At 39.8% G+C, this 21,296-nt stretch overlaps 1 protein-coding gene across 1 annotated transcript in view; it reads right to left on the bottom strand.

Moving 5' to 3' along the window:
* Positions 1-11,756: 11,756 nt before the first annotated feature.
* Positions 11,757-21,296, bottom strand: part of morc2 (MORC family CW-type zinc finger 2) — a 91,796-nt gene continuing 82,256 nt past the window's right edge. Inside the window, exons 21-26 of the mRNA XM_072587959.1 lie at positions 20,468-20,522; positions 20,049-20,190; positions 17,783-17,977; positions 16,663-16,756; positions 15,855-16,043; positions 11,757-12,022 (exon numbers count right to left, since the gene is read on the bottom strand). Of these exons, the coding sequence (XP_072444060.1) occupies positions 11,954-12,022; positions 15,855-16,043; positions 16,663-16,756; positions 17,783-17,977; positions 20,049-20,190; positions 20,468-20,522 (744 nt within the window). The 3' untranslated portion in view covers positions 11,757-11,953. The remainder of the gene's footprint in view (positions 12,023-15,854; positions 16,044-16,662; positions 16,757-17,782; positions 17,978-20,048; positions 20,191-20,467; positions 20,523-21,296) is intronic.

Raw genomic sequence — 21,296 nt, 5'->3', positions numbered from 1 at the left:
GTTTCGTGGCTAGTTGGTGTTCATGGATACGGATCGTTAGCTGTCTTCCTGTTTGTCCTATGTAGTGTTTTGTGCAGTCCTTGAATGGGATTTTATACACTACGTTGGTTTTGCTCATGCTGGGTATCGGTCCTTTGTCCTGGTGAGTTGTTGTCTGAGAGTGGCTGTTGGTTTGTGTGCTGTTATGAGTCCTAGTGGTCATGGTAGTCTGGCTGTCAGTTCAGAAATGTTCTTGATGTATGGTAACGTGGCTAGTCCTTTGGGTTGCGGCATGTCCTCATTCCGTTGTCTTTCCCTTAGGCATCTGTTGATGAAATTGCGAGGGTATCCGTTTTTGGCGAATACATTGTAGAGGTGTTCTTCCTCTTTTTGCAGTTCTGGTGTGCTGCAGTGTGTTGTGCCCTTTTGAACAGTGTCTTGATGCAACTTCTTTTGTGTGTTGGGGTGGTTGCTTTCGTAGTTCAGGACTTGGTCTGTGTGTGTGGCAGGACCCGGACAAAGGACCTGATAACCAGCATGAGCAAAACCAACGTAGTGTACAAAATCCCATGCAAGGACTGCACAAAACACTACATAGGACAAACAGGAAGACAGCTAACGATCCGTATCCATGAACACCAACTAGCCACGAAACGACACGACCAGCTATCCTTAGTAGCCACACACGCAGATGACAGGCAAAATGAGTTTGACTGGGACAACACTACTATTATAGGACAAGCCAAACAGAGAATAGCCAGGGAATTCCTAGAGGCATGGCACTCATCCACAGATTCTATCAACAAACACATCGACCTGGACCCAATATACCGGCCACTGCAGCGGACAGTAGGAACTGACAACCGGAAGCGGCAGAGACAAACCACTATAAATGCAGGAGGAAACAACATAGAAGCGCTTCATAGAAGCACTGACGATGTCACCTAGACAGGGGGCGAAACGTCTGCAACACAAATTCCCAGCTCGGCGAACAGAACCACAACATTTTCAGAAGGCGCTTGATAAGGTCCCCCACAGGAAGTTAGTTAGTTAGAAAAATTAAAACACATATGGTTTAAGGATTAGCTAACAGACAGAAAACAGAGTAGGCATAACCTAATCATTCTCATATTGGCAAACTGACTAGTTGGGGTACTACAAGGATCAGTACTTGGGCCTCAGCTAACTTGACCTACTCTTGGGAAATAATGCAGGGCAGGTGACTGAGGTGTCAATAGGGAAGCACTTTGGGGCTGGCGACCATAATTCTATTAGTTTTATATTAGTGATGGAAAAGGATAGACCAGATCTAAAAGCTGAAGCTCTAAATTGGAGGAAGGCCAATTTTGATGGTATTAGGCAAGAACTTTCAAAAGCTGATTGGGGGCAGATGTTCGCAGGTAAAGGGACGGCTGAAAATGGGAAGTCTTCAGAAATGACATGAGAGTCCAGAGAAAGTATATTCCTGTCACGGTGAAAGGAAAGGCTGGTAGATATAAGGAATGCTGGATGATTAAAGAAATTGAGGGTTTGGTTAAGAAAAAGAAGGAAGCATATGTCAGGTATAGACAGGATAGATCGAGTGAATCCTTAGAGTATAAAGGCAGTAGGAGTATATTTAAGAGAGAAATTGGAGGGCAAAAAGTGGACAGGAGATAACTTGGGCAAATAGAGTTAAGGAGAGTCCAAAGGGTTTTTACAAATACATTAAGGACAAAAGGGTAACTAGGGAGACAATAGGGCCCCTCAAAGATCAGATACTAAACAAGTATTTTGCATCAGTACATACTGTGAAAAGGACATGGAAGATATAGAATGTAGGGAAATAGATGGTGACATCTTGAAAAATGTCCATATTACAGATGAGGAAGTGCTGGATGATTAGAAATGCATAAAAGTGGATAAATCCCCAAGACCTGGTCAGGTGTACCCCAGAACTCTGTGAGAAGCTAGGGAAGTGATTCCTGGGCATTTTACTGAGATATTTGTATCATTGATGGTCACAGGTGAGGTGCCGGAAGACTAGAGTTTGGCTAACGTGGTGCCACTGTTTAAGAAAGATGGTAAGAACAAGCCAGGGAACTATAGACCACAAGCCTGACGCTGGTGGTCAGCAAGTTGTTGGACGGAATCCTGAGGGACAGGAATGTATATGTATTTGGAAAGGTAAGGACTGATTAGGGATAGTCAACATGGCTTTACAAATGGGAAGTCTTCAGAAATGACATGAGAGTCCAGAGAAGTCCAGGGAAATCATGTCTCACAAACTTGATTGAGATTTTGAAGAAGTAACAAAGAGGATTGATGAGGGCAGAGTTGTAGAGGTGATCTATATGGACTTCAGTAAGATGTTTGACAAGGTTCCCCAAGGGAGACTGGTTAGCAAAATTAGATCTCACGGAATACAGGGAGAACTCACGTTTGAATACAGAACTGGCTCAGTGGTGGAAGACAGAGGGTGATGTTGGAGGGTTGTTTTTCAGACTGGAGGCCTGTGACCAGTGGAGTGCCACAAGGATCGGGTCCATTATTCATCATTTATATAAATTATTTGGATGTGAGCATAAGAGGTATAGTTAGTTTGCTGATGACATCAAAATTGGAGGTGTAGTGGACAGCGAAGAAGGTTACCTCAGCTGACAACAGAATCTTAATCAGATGGGCCAGTGGGCTGAGATGTGGCTGATTGAGTTTAATTTAGATAAATGTGAGGTGCTGCATTTTGGGAAAACAAATCTTCAGGACATATACACTTCATGGTAAGGCCCAAGGAAGTGTTGCAGAACAAAGAGACCTTGGAGTGCAGGTTCATAGCTCCTTGAAAGTAGAGTCACAGGTAGATAGGATAGTGAAGAAAGCATTTGGTATGCTTTCCATTATTAGTCAGAGTATTGAGTACAGGAGTTGGGAGCTGAAAATGTGTTGCTGGAAAAGCGCAAGAGGTCAGGCAGCATCCAAGGAGCAGGAGAATCGACGTTTCGGGCATAACCCTTCTTCAGGAATGAAAGTGAGGACTACAGGAGTTGGGAGGTCATGTTGCGGCTATACAGGACATTGGTTAGGCCACAGTTGGAATATTGCATGCAATTCTGGTCTCCTTCCTATCGGAAAGATGTTGTGAAACTTGAAAGGGTTCAGTAAAGATTTATAAGGATGTTGCCAGGGTTGGAGGATTTGAGCTCCAGGGAGAGGTTGAATAGGCTGGGGCTATTTTCCCTGGAGTGTCAGAGGTTTATAAAATCATGAGGGGCATGGATAGGATAAATAGACAAAGTCTTTTCCCTGGAGTGGGGGAGTCCAGAACTAGAGGGCATAGGTTTAGGGTGAGAGGGGAAAGATATAAAAGAGACCTAAGGGGCAACATTTTCACTTGGGGGTGGTACGTGTATGGAATGAGCTGTCAGAGGAAGTGGTGGAGGCTGGTACAATTACGACATTTAAAAGGCATTTGGATGGGTATATAAATAGGAAGGGTTTGGAAGGAAATGGGCTGGGTGCTGGCAGGTGGGACTAGATTGGGTTGGGATATCTGGTCGGCATGAAAGAGTTTGACCGAAGGGTCTGTTTTCGTGCTGTACATCTCTATGACTCTATTCATAATATATATCAATGCTTTGAATTTGGAACCAAATGTAATATTTTCAAATGTTACGAGTGGATACAAAGCTAACCAGGAATGCGTATTATGAGAAAGATGTAAAACATTTTCAGGCAGATTTGAACAGGCTTAGTGATGAGTGAAGAACATGGCTAAAGGAATATTATGTTGAAAAATGTGAAGTGGGAAGAACAGGTGTCTGTAGTATTTCTTAAATCATGAGGTTGTAAAGTGTAGATGTGCAAGGGGACTTGGGTGTCCTAGTCAGCAAGACGCAAAAGGCTAGTATGCAGGTGCAGCAAGCTACTAAGGCTAACATTAGCTTTTATTGCATGAGGATTTGAATATAGCTGTAGAAAAGTTTTGTTTCAGTTGTGTAGGAGCTTGGTTGTGTCATTACCTGGAGTACTGTGTGCATGTTACACCTTGTTATTTCAGCAAAGTATTATTGCTCGAGAGAGAGAGTGTAACAAAGGTTTTACCAGACTCGTTCCTGGGATGGCAGGATGGTACTATGAAGATTGGACAAACAGGGATTGTATTTTCTAATGTTTTGAAGAACGAGAATTAATATAATTGAAAATTGAAAGGGATGTATAGAGTCAGTGTACACAAGATGTCCCTCTTGGTTAGACAATGTAGAACCAGGGTAGATGATTTCAAAATAAGGAAGGTGCTATTTAGAGCCAAGATGAGAAGAAATGTTTTTAGTGAATTTAGTGGAATTCTCTACCCCAGAAGCACAGTATTTGAGTGTATCTAAAATAGATATTGATAAATCCTTGGTTATTGATGGCATGAAGGTTTCAAGGATATAGCATCAGTAAAAGTCATTGAAACATTCAATCAACCATGATCATTTTACATGTTGGAGTAGGCTCAATGGGCTGAATGACCTGCTCCAATTCCCCAAACACTTATATTTCTGTAAAAGTTACTGAATTTACTACCTTAATGTAATAAGGACCACAATATGCTGAATATTACTGCAAGAGCCCCTCAGCCTCAATGTTGGGTCTGTGCTAATTTAACCAACCTCCAGAAAAGTAGCAGTTATGGAGCTTCAATTGTTTTGAAGACAGGAGGACAAGAAAAAAAAACTAACCAAGACATCTGCTCTGGAATAAAGAAGTCAGTAGAGGGCATTTAACCACCATTTTGTTATTGTAAGCAGCACCAAACTTTGATGGAAAATGTTCAAGCCACATAAAGTCTTATTCCTTGAAAATGCTAATTTCATATGAGTTTTGGATCTTTACTATTTTCTCCAGCACAAATAAAGACTGTGTTCTCTTGGTCCCTGTAACAGTAGTGCACTATTCAGACCTGGAGGGTCCAACTTTCCACTGTTGGTTTCAGTTGATTTAACCAGTTTCCAGTGAGATTTAGACTTTGCCCCTGGGCAAGGTAGGCTAAAAATCAGGCTGAGCCCCTCTTTTCAATTACTGTCCTTGACTGGAAAGTCTATTATTAGATTCAATGGAGGACAGATTCAATGGAGGACAGATACAAGGAGACATGGTAATTATTTTGTGTGTTTTTATGCTGACATCCATGAGTTTGGGTTCAGGACAGACTGGTTGAGAAAGTGGTTAAGAAGGTCAAGAACCACCTTCAGACTTGAACTTATTGCATATTGAGACTGGATATAAGACAAAGTATTCATAGAACAGTAGGATTGTAGTCTGGTATATCTATTACTGAAAAACTATTCCATAAACCCTACTTCCTAATACTTGCTGGTCTACTGTATGAGTTTCTGCATGAGTTTCGAACATTCACATGACCAGACTTTTGTCATTTGCCTTTTTCTTCATGTTTCTTTAACATCTGTTCCTGACTTGTCATAAATAGAACAATATCTGTGACATCTTTACAAGGATCAGCATACAAGAGGGATCTAAGTGTATTGGAAATTGAAACATAAGTGGATACAGTAGTCATTTGATTTGATTTTGATTTTATTGTCACATGTACTCAGGCACAGGAGTACAGCGAAAAGTGCATAATGTTGCCACACAAGGTGTCATCTTGTGTACAAGTACCTAGGTACAGAAACTTAAGAACAAGGTAGAAAGAAATAACAAAGTTAAAAGTTAAACATTGCAATAATTATAGTATAGTATAAAACATACAAAATAAGGTTAAAAGTTACACATTGCAAACTTTCTTAGTTTTAAGTAGAAAATAAAGTTGAAGTGCTTAGCCACTCTGGGATCACACATCGAGGAATAACCTCAAAACCAAATGCCCACACTGAGACCGTGTCAGGGCCATGAGACTGCCACATACTACCACAAAATCACCATGCCAAGCAGAGAGACTGCCACGCTGGGACACTAAGAATACCATGCCAGGCCAAGACTCCACCATGGGACAATGCCAGGCATCTGGCATGTGTGCCTTTTTCATCAGGACACAGAATATAACAAATGGCAAGTCATGTCACAGCTGTATAGAATACTTTCTACCACATTTGGAATAATGTGCACAGTTCTGGTCGCCACACCAGAAAAATGTGGAGGCTTTGGAGGGTACACTAAAGGTTTACCAGGACTTTGTCTTGTTTGGAAGCTGTTACGAAGTCAGACTGAACAAACTTGGTTTCATTTGAATATGGAGAGTTGCTGGGTAACCTGATAGAAGTTCGCAAAATTATAGAAGGCATGAACCATCGAGCATTGATCGCAGGATAAAAGTGTTACTGGGGTACATAGGTTTAAGATTAAAGGGGGAAAAAGTTTAAAGGAGATTTGAAACAAGTTTTTTATACATGGGGGTATTAAGTGCATGGAATGTGCTGCAAAAGGAGGTGGCAGAAGCAGATACAATAGCAATATTTAAGAGGCATCTTGACATACACATGAATAGGTGGTGAAGAGGGATGTGGACCACATGGAGACAAAAGCTTTTTCATTTAGAAAGGTATCATGTGTCAGTGATGGCTTGTGGGCTGAACGGTCTGTTGCTGTGCTGTATGCTCTTTGAAGGTAACTGGTATTTGCTAAAGTGTCTCACAATACTTGCTCCAGTGTTATAAATTAGGAACATAGGAATTAAGAGTAGATGTAAGCAATTCAGCCTTTGAGCCCACCACCATTTAACATGATCATGGCTGAGCTTATCTTGGTCTCAACTCCACTTTCCTGCCTGTTTCCCATTGCCCTTTAATCACACTCTTTAAAAAAATCAGAAATGCAGGTTTCTTTCTTGAATACCATATATACTAGTGTAAAAGTCAAATTGTTTAAATTTATGGGGTCAATTATTGCTACTTTCGAGGGGCTGAATACTGTATCATTAGCCAAAGCCCAATTGATTTCTAAATGAAAATAAACAAATTATGGTAATTACCATAAAGACAATAAAAAATTAATTACTAAGTTTTTATTTATACATACAAAAAGTAGAAATAGAAGTATTATACAGCTTTAAATTACAATTACATGATACATCTTAAACATGTCCAATATAAAAGTTCATTAAAATCCTGCAAAATCACACTGTTCAATATCTTCAGCACCGAATAAAGCTTCATTATCATGAGAATAAATGATATTGTGTATGGATCCTCTTCATCTTCACTATCCTTGGTTAGAGGTAGCACATCATCCGCTTCTTCATTTATGTCATCCCATAGATAATCATCCTTTGTACTGTCCAATACATTCATAATTCCACATTTTCTGAATGATTTGAATTGAAAATAGTGTCAGCTCCATGGATTAACGCTCCATTCACAGATCAGTGGCAGTGATGGAGCCTACCTACTGCCTTCTTTTTCTCCATCTTGCAGTTATTCCCTTCATTCTTATCATGTCTCACTCATTACAAAACCTGATGAATCTTGAACATCCAAAAGCACGAAAAACATTTATTCCCTCGTCGTAACATTTATGTAAATATTACCTTGACTCTCAAATGTTGATCTGTTATCTGTGAAGAACTCGGGTTGACTTTTACACAAGATATATGGACATTCCAGATCTTTTGGCCAAAAATAGGGGTCACATTTACACAAGGTCAACTTTCACTCGCATTTATAGAACATAGAAAAGTCCAGCACAGAACAGGCCCTTTGGCCCACGATGTTGTGCCGAGGTTTAATCCTAATGTAAAAATATAATAACTTAACCTACGCACCCCTCAACTCTCTGCTATCCATATGAATGTCCAGCAGTCGCTTAAATGTGCCTAAAGGTAAATCTTTGAACTAGATGTGAAACACTGAAGCTTGTAGATAACAAACATCAAAGTGAAAATGCAATGATATACTATATATGGCAATTACTGGATGTTAACATATGTTAGATCTTGTGAACTGCTAAAAAAAATGTCAAGTCTGTTTAGGTAAAGAAACCATTAACTAAATATGAAGTCTCTTATTACAGTTTCATTTTGTAATTGTAAACCATAGCATGATCGTTGACATTTCATTATTTTATGGTATACGTTACTTCATTAGCATGTCAGAAATTAACGTTTTACTCTTCTCCTCCCAATCCCCCCATAACCCTGGACTATCACCATTTTTGTTCACCAGGAAATGGGTGTCACCAAGCTGCTAGCATTTATTGCCTATCCCTAGTTACGTCTACCTTAAGGACAACAGTTTATTTCCCCTTGTGGGAGAAGCCAGGACAAGAGGGCAGAAATGTGCATTCTTTTATTGAGATGAAGGAGGGATTTCTGCTGAAGATGGTGAATCTGTGGAATAATTTATTGCAGACAACTGTTGAGGCTGGATCATTAAATAGATGAAAGGCTGAAATAGACATTTTTAATTAGCAAGGGAAGATAAGGTGTTGGAGAAAAGATAAAGTGAAAATAATCATATCAGATCAGCCATGACCTTCTTGATTAGTGAACTGACTTGATGGACTGAATGGCCTAGTTCTCTCTCTTATAGTCTTCTCAAACTGAAGCACGTCCTTCATCAGATTTCTGTGCATCTGTGATTTCATTCAGTTACTGGGTTGTTGACTAGTAGAGTTTTTGTTGATAAGGTTTAAAGAGTTGGAAATGTTTACATCTCCTTGTTCAGGCCTTTACCCAGGGATGGGGGACAAAGCATCAGTTTGATTTGTAGAAACGATGAAGGATCATGATATATTATTTTAATTTGAAAACTTGCGTGCTAAAATGGACAGTACTATTTATAGCTTGATTTTGGATCTCTTGTATACTTTTAAAAGAACAGATAATTTTAGTCTTCGCTCTGAGTTTCAAGTGGTAAAAGGTTATCTGGCAATTTGTGCTTTAAAAATCCTCGAGGTGAATAGTTCAACACTGAGAAACGACGAGTAGAAGAGAGACAAAAAGAGAGATGGGCTGTGCCTCAGAATGAAGTCCCTTATGACACAAGACGGAAACCTATAATTTTTAGTAAAAATCGAATCAGCCAGAAGGTCAGAGTGTACCCAAGTTTCTTTCAAAGAACCAAATCAGAGAGAAAAAAATGTTGCTGCTGTTACATGCCTTAAATCTCTAAAATAATCAGGAAATAACAAAAATAAGCTGAGTGGCTTATAGTCAGCAAAAGAAAAGCTCCAGAAACAGAATGATGTGAAAGAGGAATCTGAGGAAGTCATTGTTAAAAAAATTAGTTGTGATAGCAGTCCAAGGGTCTCAGCGAGAAATACCAGCTGAAAAATGATGATCAAGTAAATGCAGAGGTGTGCCAAAAATAAACTACTTATTAGCCATGCTGACTGAAAGCTTGTAAAATGGGAGTAGGCTGATCTTTCAATGGGGGTTGATAAGCTGTAAGGTTGTTATTGAGGGAAAAAAGTTTGAATATTTATATCAGGTATTTGAAACATAGGAACTAGGTGCAAGAATAGGCCATCTGGTCATTCGAGTCTGTTCCGCCTCTCAATAAGATCATGGCTGAGTTTTTTCATGGCCTTAGTTTCACTCACCTACCCTCTCATCATAACCCTTAGGTAATTTTTTGAACAATAAAAGGACTTATTTTAGCTTTAAAAACATTTACTGAGGAAGCCTCAACTACTTCCTGGACAAGGAATTCCACAGATTCACAACCATTTGCTCCCCCTAATTTTGAGGCTCTGCCTTTTATCCTAGTTTCATCCACCAGTAGAAACATCCTCTCTACTTCTATCTTATCTATTCCCTTCATAATTTTGTGTGTTTCTACAAGATTCTCTCTCCTCCCGCCTCCCATTCTTCTAAATTCCAATGAATATAATCCTGGTCTACTCAGTCTCTCCTCATAAGCTAACCCCTCAACTCCGGAACCAACCTAATGAACCTCCCCTGTACTCCTTCAAGTGCTAGGCCATCCCTTCTCAAGGCCACAATTGTACACTATACTCCAGGTGCGGCCTCACCAGCACCCCGTAAAGCTGCAATATAACCTCCCTGCTTTAGCAAAGGACGAACGAAAGTCCATTTGTTTTCTTAATTAGCTGTTGCACCTGCAGACCAACCTTCTGTGATTCATGCACAAGGACACCCAGGTCCCTCTGCAGTTTCTTACCATTCAAGTAATAGTTCTTTTTATTGTTATTCCTACTGAAATGGATGACTTCACATTTATTAACATTGTACACAATTCTTGTAGTGTTTTTTTTTAACCCTTTTATGTAATATACTTTCAACAAAACAGCAAAGTTAATCAGCCACCTCCTGTAGATATGTTCATTGACTGAACACCATGGTAAACAAGTTAGTTTAAGACTAGGGTCTGACTTGCCCAGTATTATCACCAGCTGGGATCAAAACACGGTCTGTAACAGTGCATGAGATTTACTTTTACTAAATTCTTAATATCTGTATGTCACTAAGGATTTGTGGTAGACAAGCAGAGACTGGAAGAACACAAGCCAGGCAGCATCAGGTGGTGGAGAAGTTGCCGTTTCAGGTGTAACGCTTCTTCAAGGTGTCTCCGATTTGTGGTCAGTCTTTATATTGAAATGTAAACTAAGAATCTGCATGCTTTTCAAGTCCATGTCACAGATAATGCTCGTAATTGCCAGTATGTCAGTGAATGAGATGTACACTTAATTGGTCTATCCTTTCCATCTGTCCCTGCGTTAGACCAGAGGAAATATCTCAATAGTTTTTAATTACCTTTCTTTTTGTATTCAGAATTATTGCATTTCTGAAATTGGGAGGAGAGTTCTTCTCTTAAATCTGGAAAATGAATCAACGGAGTCATTTGCAAGGTCATACCAGTTACCAAGTCCTGACATGAAAGTGAATTGGTGCTAATGACAGGTCTGACAAACTGGGGAGGACCTGGCATGAGTTGGGACGGAGTGGTTTTTGAACAGCAGCATTTGTGACTGAACAGTCCCTTTTTGGATACTCTCTGCTCACCCAAAATGGTGAAGAGGCAAGAACAGGTGCTCTCAAAATGGATTGTTCCACTTTTTTTATTGGGGAATCATAGCCTGTAGGATAATTCTTTGTCATCAAAGAAAACAAACTAAATAGCAACTTGGAATGTTAGAATTCACACAGACTATCTCAAATTGATATCGCTGCTGTTAATAAGACTTGTCTTCCTTAGGAGGGGTAGTTGAAGGAACAAGCAGGGGGAATATATATTCTTGCTAAAAGATAATACTACAAAGAGAGCTAAACATAGGCTTTAAATTGTTCAGTTGACTCTTAAGAGTTAAAAAGTGAGAGTTCAAGACCCATTAGCATGTCAATGGGACTGACATTTCAGCCAAGAGCAAGTAAACTTTTGGTCTTGCAATAAGATCTATATTAACCTTGTTCCTAATGCACTGAACCCTACTGAAAAATGCATTTGTCATGAAGGTAAGACCAAGCTTGAGTATAGCACCACCATCAAGGCCAACACATAAAGAATGTGCTGAGGTGGCAGAGGGATGGCAGTACCCACTGCAACAGATCCTAAAATGTCAGCATCTTTGAACATCTTGTGTACAATTAAGGCCGACTTGGATAGATTCTTGATCAGTAGGGGAATCAACGGTTATGGGGAAAATGCAAGACAACTGGAGAGCTGGATCAGCCATGATCCTACTGAATGGTGGGGCAGGCTTTTGGAGTGGCGTAAGCCTGCAAGAGGTACACAAATTTCAAATAGACAACTGTAGTCCATGTAGCCAAGAAACTTAGAAGGTTTCAGGGAGAATAAACAGTGGTCAGGTATGGTCAGGAGATAGACTGGCAAAAAAAAAATGGTACAGTTGTATTTTTAATAAATATAATACAAAATTCCAAGCCCATTGAACAAGGTGTAAAACTTTAAAGCTAAAACCTCAAAATGAAGTAACTCTTTTCTAAAACACTGCTAACTTTTTTTAAAGTCCACTTTGCAGCAGTGTGCCAACAGACTTTCTGACCCACTTTGTGGCAGGCATGGTAGCATCCACATCAGTCCACCTTTGTGATTAGTTCTTCAATATACGCATCAAGTTCATCATCTGTGTTAATTTCAATATCCTGTTAAAGCAAAAATAAAGATCAATTACCATTACTCAATGCTTTTTACAGAGAATTCTTAAAACTGACTGAATTTAAAATAAACTGACACCAAGTAAATATAATGTCAAAAATGCTTTCATCTCTAATGCAGAAGCTGACTCCAGATATACTCCATTTTTCATTGCTTCTGTGGCACTTAAGTATCTTAGTCAAATACACAACTTCATGCATAGCAAGTATTGGAAGCCTTTAACAAGACTGAAACAGTTAAGCACAGCACAGTGCTGCTTTGGCATGCTGTTCACAGAGATGCATTCCCAATACTCAACGGCACTCGAGGATGAGACCACTGGGGGACTGTCTACTCTCAGAGATCAATTGTCGCACCTAAGCTTTGATCAGCAACCAGGGAAAAAATTTGTAGGTCTAGATGGTTCAGTCAATATATGTCTTTGCCAGTGGAACTAGAGTGAACAAACTCCAAAATATGTTCAACACTAGATGTGACTACCCATAGAAAATTCCAAATGGGCTCCAAATAGTCCATTTTAAGAATCTCACGTTTTGACCATTTATCTCTATTATCTGAATTCCAACTTAGAACGTAGAACATAGAACAATACAGCACAGAACAGGCCCTTCGGCCCACGATGTTGTGCCGAACTTCTAACCTAGATTAAGCACCCATCCAAATGCCGCTTAAAGGTCGCCAATGATTCTGACTCTACCACTCCCACGGGCAGCGCATTCCATGCCCCCACCACTCTCTGGGTAAAGAACCCACCCCTGACATCTCCCCTATACCTTCCACCCTTCACCTTAAATTTATGTCCCCTTGTAACACTCTGTTGTACCCGGGGAAAAAGTTTCTGACTGTCTACTCTATCTATTCCTCTGATCATCTTATAAACCTCTATCAAGTCACCCCTCATCCTTCGCCGTTCCAACGAGAAAAGGCCGAGAACTCTCAACCTATTCTCATACGACCTATTCTCCATTCCAGGCAACATCCTGGTAAATCTCCTCTGCACCCTCTCCAAAGCTTCCACATCTTTCTTAAAGTGAGGTGACCAGAACTGCACACAGTACTCCAACTGTGGCCTAACCAAAGTCCTGTACAGCTGCAACATCACTTCACGACTCTTGAATTCAATCCCTCTGCTAATGAACGATAATACTCCATAGGCCTTCTTACAAACTCTATCCACCTGAGTGGCAACTTTCAAAGATCTATGTACATAGACCCCAAGATCCCTCTGTTCCTCCACCTGACTAAGAACCCTACCATTAACCCTGTATTCCGCATTCTTATTTGTTCTTCCAAAATGGACAACCTCACACTTGGCAGGGTTGAACTCCATCTGCCACTCCTCAGCCCAGCTCTGCAACATATCTAAGTCCCTTTGCAAACGACAAATGCCCTCCTCACTGTCCACAACTCCACCTATCTTCGTATCATCTGCAAATTTACTGACCCACCCTTCGACTCCCTCATCTAAGTCATTAATAAAAATTACAAACTTCTTTCAAGACAAACTATTTAACAATCACTGAAATTTGCCCTGCAAAAGACTTTTTAAAGTTGCATGCTTTCCATAAAATTCTACTGTTTTTAGGAAACATAAAGTCTTGTAGATGCTAGAGAGCTCATAAAAACGATGAATTGGAGAACGTCAGCAGGTAGGACAGCATTTGTGGAGCATTCTAGTCCAATACGATTCTTCTGAGTTGCAAAGAGAAGCCATATTGGACTCAATTTTAATTGTTCCTATTTGTACAAATGCTGCCAGATCTAACTTTATCCAATACTTTGTTTTTATTTTGTTCTTAGAGGTTACGCATGTATTTCCACCTATTCTATCTCACAATGCAACCGATACAGTTCTAGTTCCCTAATATAGTACTGATCTAAACTATATTGACAGGGGATTCAACTGCTTGTGGAATAGTAACAACACAAGTAGCCCTAAAGGCACATTTTCACTTCTGCAAACACCACTAGATCCACTCCAACCTCTCTCCATAGCACACAATTATTTTATCTGCATGTAATTATTCAATTTCTTTAAGAAAGCCAAATAGGGGAAAGATCACACCTGAATGTTTCCTTGAACAGTTTATCAGCTACAGAAACTAATGAAGGTAAGTAAATGCTATGGATGCATTTAGTTGTGATGCACTGTTTAAAATTCATGATCTTAAAAAGTAACAATTTTTCTGTAGAATCCTACAGCATGGAAACAGACCCATCAACCAACTCGTCGGCACCAACCAGACATCCCAATGTGACCTAATGTCACTTGCCAGCATTAAGCTTCCATCTCTCTAAATCCTTCTTATTGGTGTACCCATCTAGATGCCTTTTAAATGCTGTAATTGCACCCACTTCTCTCTGGCAACTCAATCCATACACATACCACTCTGTGTGAAAATGTTACCCCTCGGTTCTTTTTTAAATATGTCTCCTCACCTAAACCTACACCCTCTATGCTTTGGACTCCCGTGCCGGACCATCCAGGGAAAACGACTCTGGCTATTCTTTCTATCCTGCTCCTGATTTTCTAAACTTCTACAAGGTCACGCCTCAGCCTCCAACACTCAATGGGAAAAGAAATCCAGCCGATTCAGTCTCCCTAGGACTCAAAACCCTCCAGTCCCTGCAACATCCTTCCATAAGACAGTGACCACAATTGTACGCAGTAATCCAGAAGTGGCCTCACCAATGTCTTCTACAACAGCAACATGATATCCCAACTCCTATACTCAATGTTCTGACCAATGAGGGCAAGGGTGCCAAATGCCTTTTTTGCCACCCTGTTTACCTGTGACTCCACTTTCAAGGAATTATGCACCACTGCCCCTAGGTCCCTTTGTTGTCAAATTCCCAGGGCCTTACTATTAACTGTACAAGTTCTACCCTGGTTTGCCTTATCAAAATGAAACACCTCACATTTATCTAAACTTCATACAACATTGGAGTTAAGTATCAAAGCTTTCAGCTCTGCTTCCATAAGAGCTCATTTACAGACAATGGGCCAAATGGTTTGCTTTGGTGTTATAATTTCTGTAATGAACATTTGTACTTGAGCTGAATGTTGAGAGATCTAGAAATGGACTCATCCTTTTCCTCATACTGCCTCTTGGTGATATCACTGAAGACAGTATAGGCTTCGACCAGTACACTGATGAAATCCAGCACGAGCTCTCAGCCCACTTTCTGCTGAAACCCAGACAAAGGAATACATTCCTTTATCACGCTCAGATTTTACATTTTCACTGCTTCCCTTGCCACCTCCAATGTATTTAAACTTTGCCAAAATTCTGATAGCTATTCTGAGAGATTTCTTGCATTAAAGATGTTATGCAAATGCAAGCTGCTGATGCTGACATACGGTGTTTAAATTTTACAACCAAGTATTCCAGCAGAATTCAAATTCTTGGTACTGCTCTCTTTAAGTCTTGATGCAATTATTGAAATAATAGCATCAAGACTTATATTTAGAATCCCTACAGTGTGGAAACAGGCCACTTGGCCCAACAATGCAACACCGACCCTCTGAAGAGTAACCACCCATTCTCCCACTACTCTACATTTACCCCCCAGCTATCCTTTAATACAGAAGTGGTCAGTGTGACATTCCAAATTGCAACGTGTTATCCTTGTGACCTCAAATGAGATGGTCTAGTTGTAATTAGAACTCAATTTTAGATTTCAATTTAATATTCAGATCTTTTTAGTTTGAGCTCGAAACTACTTTTCAAGTGCAGTACAGCTATAAGCAAGCTTCCCTCGTTCTTAAGCGCTCTGTACATAACTGTTAACATTTACTTGCTCAACATGCAGCGTTACCTCTTGTACTTTCCGCAACAGCTCTACAATGTTATTTCGCAATTTACAGAGCTTTTCCTGTGCATCTGTCAGCTCTGCATCATTTTGCTGCAGCTTTTTCTCAGTTGCCCGGACACGCTCTTCAGCCCTTGTCTGATAAGCAGTGCAGAGGTTCTTCAGGCCCTCCTCGTACTGTTCAAAATAATCCTTCTGTTTTTGCACAGAAGAAAAAAAGTAATTTCAGAATAGCAGTTACAGAAAGCAACTTCATTGATATGCCATTTTACCCCATCCAGAAACTACTGGTTCATTTAATACAATTCCCCTTCTGAATAAGGAGGCTATGGGTTCAAATCCAACTTCAGTAATTACAACACAAAATCCAAGCTGACACTCAGCAGTACTGATTTAGATCAATGGCTTGCTTTGTGGCAAGTGGTTACCATTTATTATTGTCTTGCTATTCCAAGAGGCTGTTAATTGAATTTTATTTTACTTGAAAATATTATACAGGATCTTTTCCATTCATCTGAACAACCAGAACAAATTGATGGCTTACCTCAAAAACAAAAGATAATACTTCAGTACCCCAATCAAGAGTGACCCTATTTTATACGCTCAACTCTTGTTGGGGCTTGAACCTACAGACAAGAATGCCATTAACTTAGCTAACAGAAAACTTGTACAAATCATACTGGATTTGTATCACTTGAGAAGTCAAGGTAGCAAGTCTTTAGCACTTGTCAACACATCCCTCACCTCCACCAGTACACTAAAGGCAATGTAAAGATATTAAGTAAACAATTTGCATCTTTATGCTAAAATGTACCAGTGGGAATGAAGCCAGCTCTTCTGGTGTCATTGAACTTAACTCCTCCTTTGTTATCCTGTAATTTGGTGGTAGAAAATACCGCAATGCATTTCTAAACAGAAAAGAGAACATTTTTGTGAGCAACCATACTCAGCCTTAAACTACTACAAATAAACCTGAGAACAGATGAGCAGCACGGTGGCTCAGTGGTTAGCACTGCTGCCTTACAGTGCCAGGCATACGGCTTCGATTCTAGCCTTGGACGACTGTCTATCTGGAGTTTGCATGTTCTCCCCATGTTGTGTGGGTTTCCTCCCAAAATCCAAAATGTGCAGGTTAGGGTGAATTGGCCATGCTAAATTGCCCATAATGTTCGGGGATGTGTAGATTAGGTGCATTAGTCAGGGGTAAATGTAAGATTGGGGAATTGGTTACTCTTTGGAGGGTCAGTGTGGACTTGTTGGGCCAAAGGACCCTGTTTCCACACTGTAGGAATTCTATGATTAGCAAAATACCTCTTCGCAGTCAAATGACTATATCAGGTGCTGGTTTGTGAACTGAAAGTAACCACATAAACATGAACTTAAAAGTAATAATGGGAATGCTCCTCGCCACTTAATCAATGGACATGTAGTATAGTAATGACCCAGAAGACCTAGCTGGTTTCACAGAATATGAAGAATTTGTCAACTTCAACTGTCACCAGTTAGGCAAACCATCCTGGGATCTAGTATACATGTACAACCAAATTAAGAAGTGCATTTAAAAACAAACATAGCCACGGTTCCAGCTTCTAATCATTACAGTGATCCATGCTGGAAAATGGATAAGGGAACACTAAACTGTGACTGGAAGCATAACATCTAAGGTACAGTAGGCTGTTGATAATCAATATCTAGGACTAAACATAAAAAATTGCCACATGGGTAAGAGCCAACAGTACACGATGTATCCCAGAACAAACCTCAAGAAGCTGATACAGAAAAGCACATTATGGAAATATATGTCCCTTCTTGATTTTTTTGCCAAATCGTGAAGATATCATGATTGATTACATAAATAACATTTAAGGTTTTTCTTGCGTATATTCTTTGACTTTGGCATGGACGGAGCAGGTAACGAACCATCATTCTCTCACCTGAAGCTCACCACCAGCGCTTCCACAGTCTCTTTGCTGGTTGTTGGTTGTGTAGTGTCTGGCTCCATCCTTGTACTGTCCGAAGTTGATCCTGTTTCCACAGAGATGTCCTCCTCCACGCCAAGCGTGTCAGGCGTCTGGTATTCTGGAGATGGTGGTTTCATCAGCCGTACATCCATACATCCCTTTTCAACCCTGCAGGAATAAAACATATCAAACTGAAACAATTAAAATAACTTGCAATAACAAAATATTCAAAGAAAATGATGACTAAATACAATCACTATCCTCTGTTCACTGGTTCCATCATAGTTAGCTAGTTTTTCAAAGATAAAGAAACTAATTATGGGCAGATGCACCCACATTTAAGAAGTGAGCTTTCTGCTCAATTAGAAGGAACAAAATGCAACTAAATTGGTAGAAAATTTACTTTTTAAAAAATCAATCAGGCATGGGATGTGGGTGTTGCTGGCTGTGCCAGCATTTATAATCAGTCCTGATTCATACCTACCAATGGACTACGGAAGGACTGGCTAACTAGGTTAGATAGATTAACCAAGATGCACACAAGGATAGACAGCAACAGAGGCAGGCAAAAACTGAAGGAGGGGCATGGATTGAAGGAAAAATTATGGTACAACTTGAGAACTGAAGAAATAAAACAGATCGACAGTTGTGTTGTATGATGATTTTGGTGATTTAATATCATACTCTAAATAATTTCTAAAATATAAAATTATAAAAAGCCAATGGAATATTAGCCCAATTCATACACAACTGTAACATAGTTTCCATTCTGTATGGGCACTGGTTAGGCTGCATCTGGAGTACAGTATCCAGTTCTATGTAGTGCACCAGAAGAACATGACAATTACCTTGGAAAGGGTGCAGGACAGACTGATGGGAATTATATATGGACTGAAAACAAAATCAACTTACAAGGACAGGTTAAATAGACTGTGTTTGAATTTTCTCAAGTATAAATGCTTATGCTGTGATATAACTTAGGTGCTCAAGTAGATTAAAGGGTGCAAGAGGGTAGAGAAATTTAGTCCAGAGCAAGGAACACCATTTTAAAATTTAAGCTAAGTTTCTCAAGACTGAATACTCTCCAAAGAAGGGCAGTGGAAATCTAAAACTCTCCTCTTGGCTCTTGAGGCTAGGTCAACTGAATGTTGTAAAAATGAGACTGATAGGTTTTTGTCAGGCAATGATATTAAAGAATGTGGAACCAAAGCAGACAAACAAATTAACGATGAAGATCAGACACTATGCATCCAACACTCTCTCCATTTCGTTTGCTCTGATTTTCTCGTTATGTCTCAGTCCTATTACGTACTTTATCAGACAAAAACTTGCATGTTTGCAATTTTAGTATCAAAGGTAAAATAATGATCTAATCTCAAAATGCACATCATCAGTACAAATATTTAAAAGATAAGAGTGGGATATACATTCAACGTCATTACAGAAGGCCACACAGATCAGAGTTATGGTGAGAAGCTATTGCAATTAAAGGTTAGATTTTGTATTTTCAGTTCAAACTATTAAATACAGAGATGGAACAGTCAAAATGAGCAGAGATCAGATTTTGTGTGGCATTGGAAAGAGCACAGCAGGTCAGGCAATATCTGAGAAGCAGCTGCCCAAAACATCAACTCTGCTGCTCCTCCGATGCTGCCTGACCTGCTGTGCTTTTTCCAGTGCCACATTTTATCGACCTGACTCTCCAGCATCTGCAGTCCTCACTATCTCAGAGATCAGATTTTTTCAAACTGAGTTATTTAGGTGTTGGGTCAAGAACTTACATTAGATACTACCATGATTTAATCAGGAGATAAGACAGTAAATAAAATGGTGGCTACATGACAACGAGCTCAAATTCTAAAAGACACTGGGCTGCAGGAGGAAGGCAAAAAAAACTGAAGATAGATGAAGAGGTCCAGCTTTGAAGCACTGGCGCAGATATAAATGATCACAAATCTTAGTTTCAAAGTGAGGATAGAAAGATGAGAAAGAATAGGTAGAGTGGTTCCACAAACAGTTCTTGTAGTTTACCACTCAGAGGCATTTTCATTGTTTATGTGGCTTCCTAAGGAAAACAGTTTCATGGACTGATACCTTGCTGCTCCAATTTTTTAAGTAGGGCCAGTAATTTGAAGTTGATTTTAGGTTACTCAGGGATCACCAGATTAACATATAGTATTATTGTGTAACATGCAGTGCAGAAATGAGTGAGGAGCAAGAAACAAAATAATATTCTCACCATCTATCTCTTGGAGTAGTTGCAGTTGGAACGTAATCAAACTTGACCTTCCATCGCACTGACTGCTTACTTGTTGCAACATCAGTGACTCGGCCTGTATGCCATTCCTTATTAACCTTAACTTCTACAAGAAGCCCTCTATCTATACAAGAGGAACAAAAAAAAATTGACAAAGGTGTGAGCTCCTCAAAGCTTTGAAGAAAATCTTTTGAAGAACATATTGCTAGTGATGTTTTTCATAACTTGAGACCTTCAGAGTCATATCCCATCTCTTAATATGGCGAGTGTTAATACTCTTCCTACTGAATCTTACTGCATGAGTCAGCAGGGTACCCACTGATTTCCACCAGTTAGACATTCTTTGACATTTTAACAAGACAAAGAATATACTTGATCAGAGAATGGAAAAGCATTCTCACCTTTTGAAGTGCTGGCCTCATCCACCTCCTCAAGCTCTCCTCCACTATCTGAAATCTGTAACAAAATACAGTTAGACTAACCTCCATCCACAAAGAGCCAACGGCTAGGTGTACACATTCATTTAGATTCAACAAGAAAAAGGAAGAATTAACATGCAAGCATTAAACAGTCACCATTAGTTTGCTTGCCATGTTGCAATTGTCCAAGAAGACCAATCCTAAAAGACCTTTTCCTGAGTGATTTATTGCTTTCTGGGACATTGTACTTGAAGTAAAAGGACTGCATGGCACCAAGTAAAACTATCTTGGCCTATTTCTTCCCTTTCCTCTCATCCAGTCTCCCAAGATAATAATTCAGACCTAAGAATTGCTTCTACTACCAAGGAGATAGTAAGTCGAGAGAAAGGGAGGATAAATGGTTCAAAAAACTACCACTATTGGGAATGAAGTAGTATGGGAGATGAGAGGAAGACCAGGCAACAAGATGCACCCCATAAACATATGATCAAAACTGGTGACTCTCAGGAGACACACCTTACTGAATGACCCAACCTCCTGGATACTCAACTTCAAGTGATCGTGTTCAAAGAAACATATTTGACTGATGTCTCAACTTGACAACATGGGGATCTGTAGCTCCATATTAGCCAGAAATGTGCCAGGTTCCAACCCTGGTCTATGTGGAGTTAGCAGTCTGAGCTGTTAAAATTGTCTTAAATGTACTTGCTGTGAAGAGTAATTGACAAGGTTGTTGCGGCCCATCATTTAACTGGAAACTGCATGAGGACACTCAGCTACAAAAAACATTACTCCTTTAGGCTGATGCAAG

Source organism: Chiloscyllium punctatum, chromosome 17 (genome assembly GCF_047496795.1).
Source record: "Chiloscyllium punctatum isolate Juve2018m chromosome 17, sChiPun1.3, whole genome shotgun sequence".
In the NCBI taxonomy this organism is placed as follows: Eukaryota; Metazoa; Chordata; class Chondrichthyes; order Orectolobiformes; family Hemiscylliidae; genus Chiloscyllium; species Chiloscyllium punctatum.
Note: the sequence above shows the minus strand (reverse complement) of the source record. Positions and strands in the feature narration are given on the sequence as shown.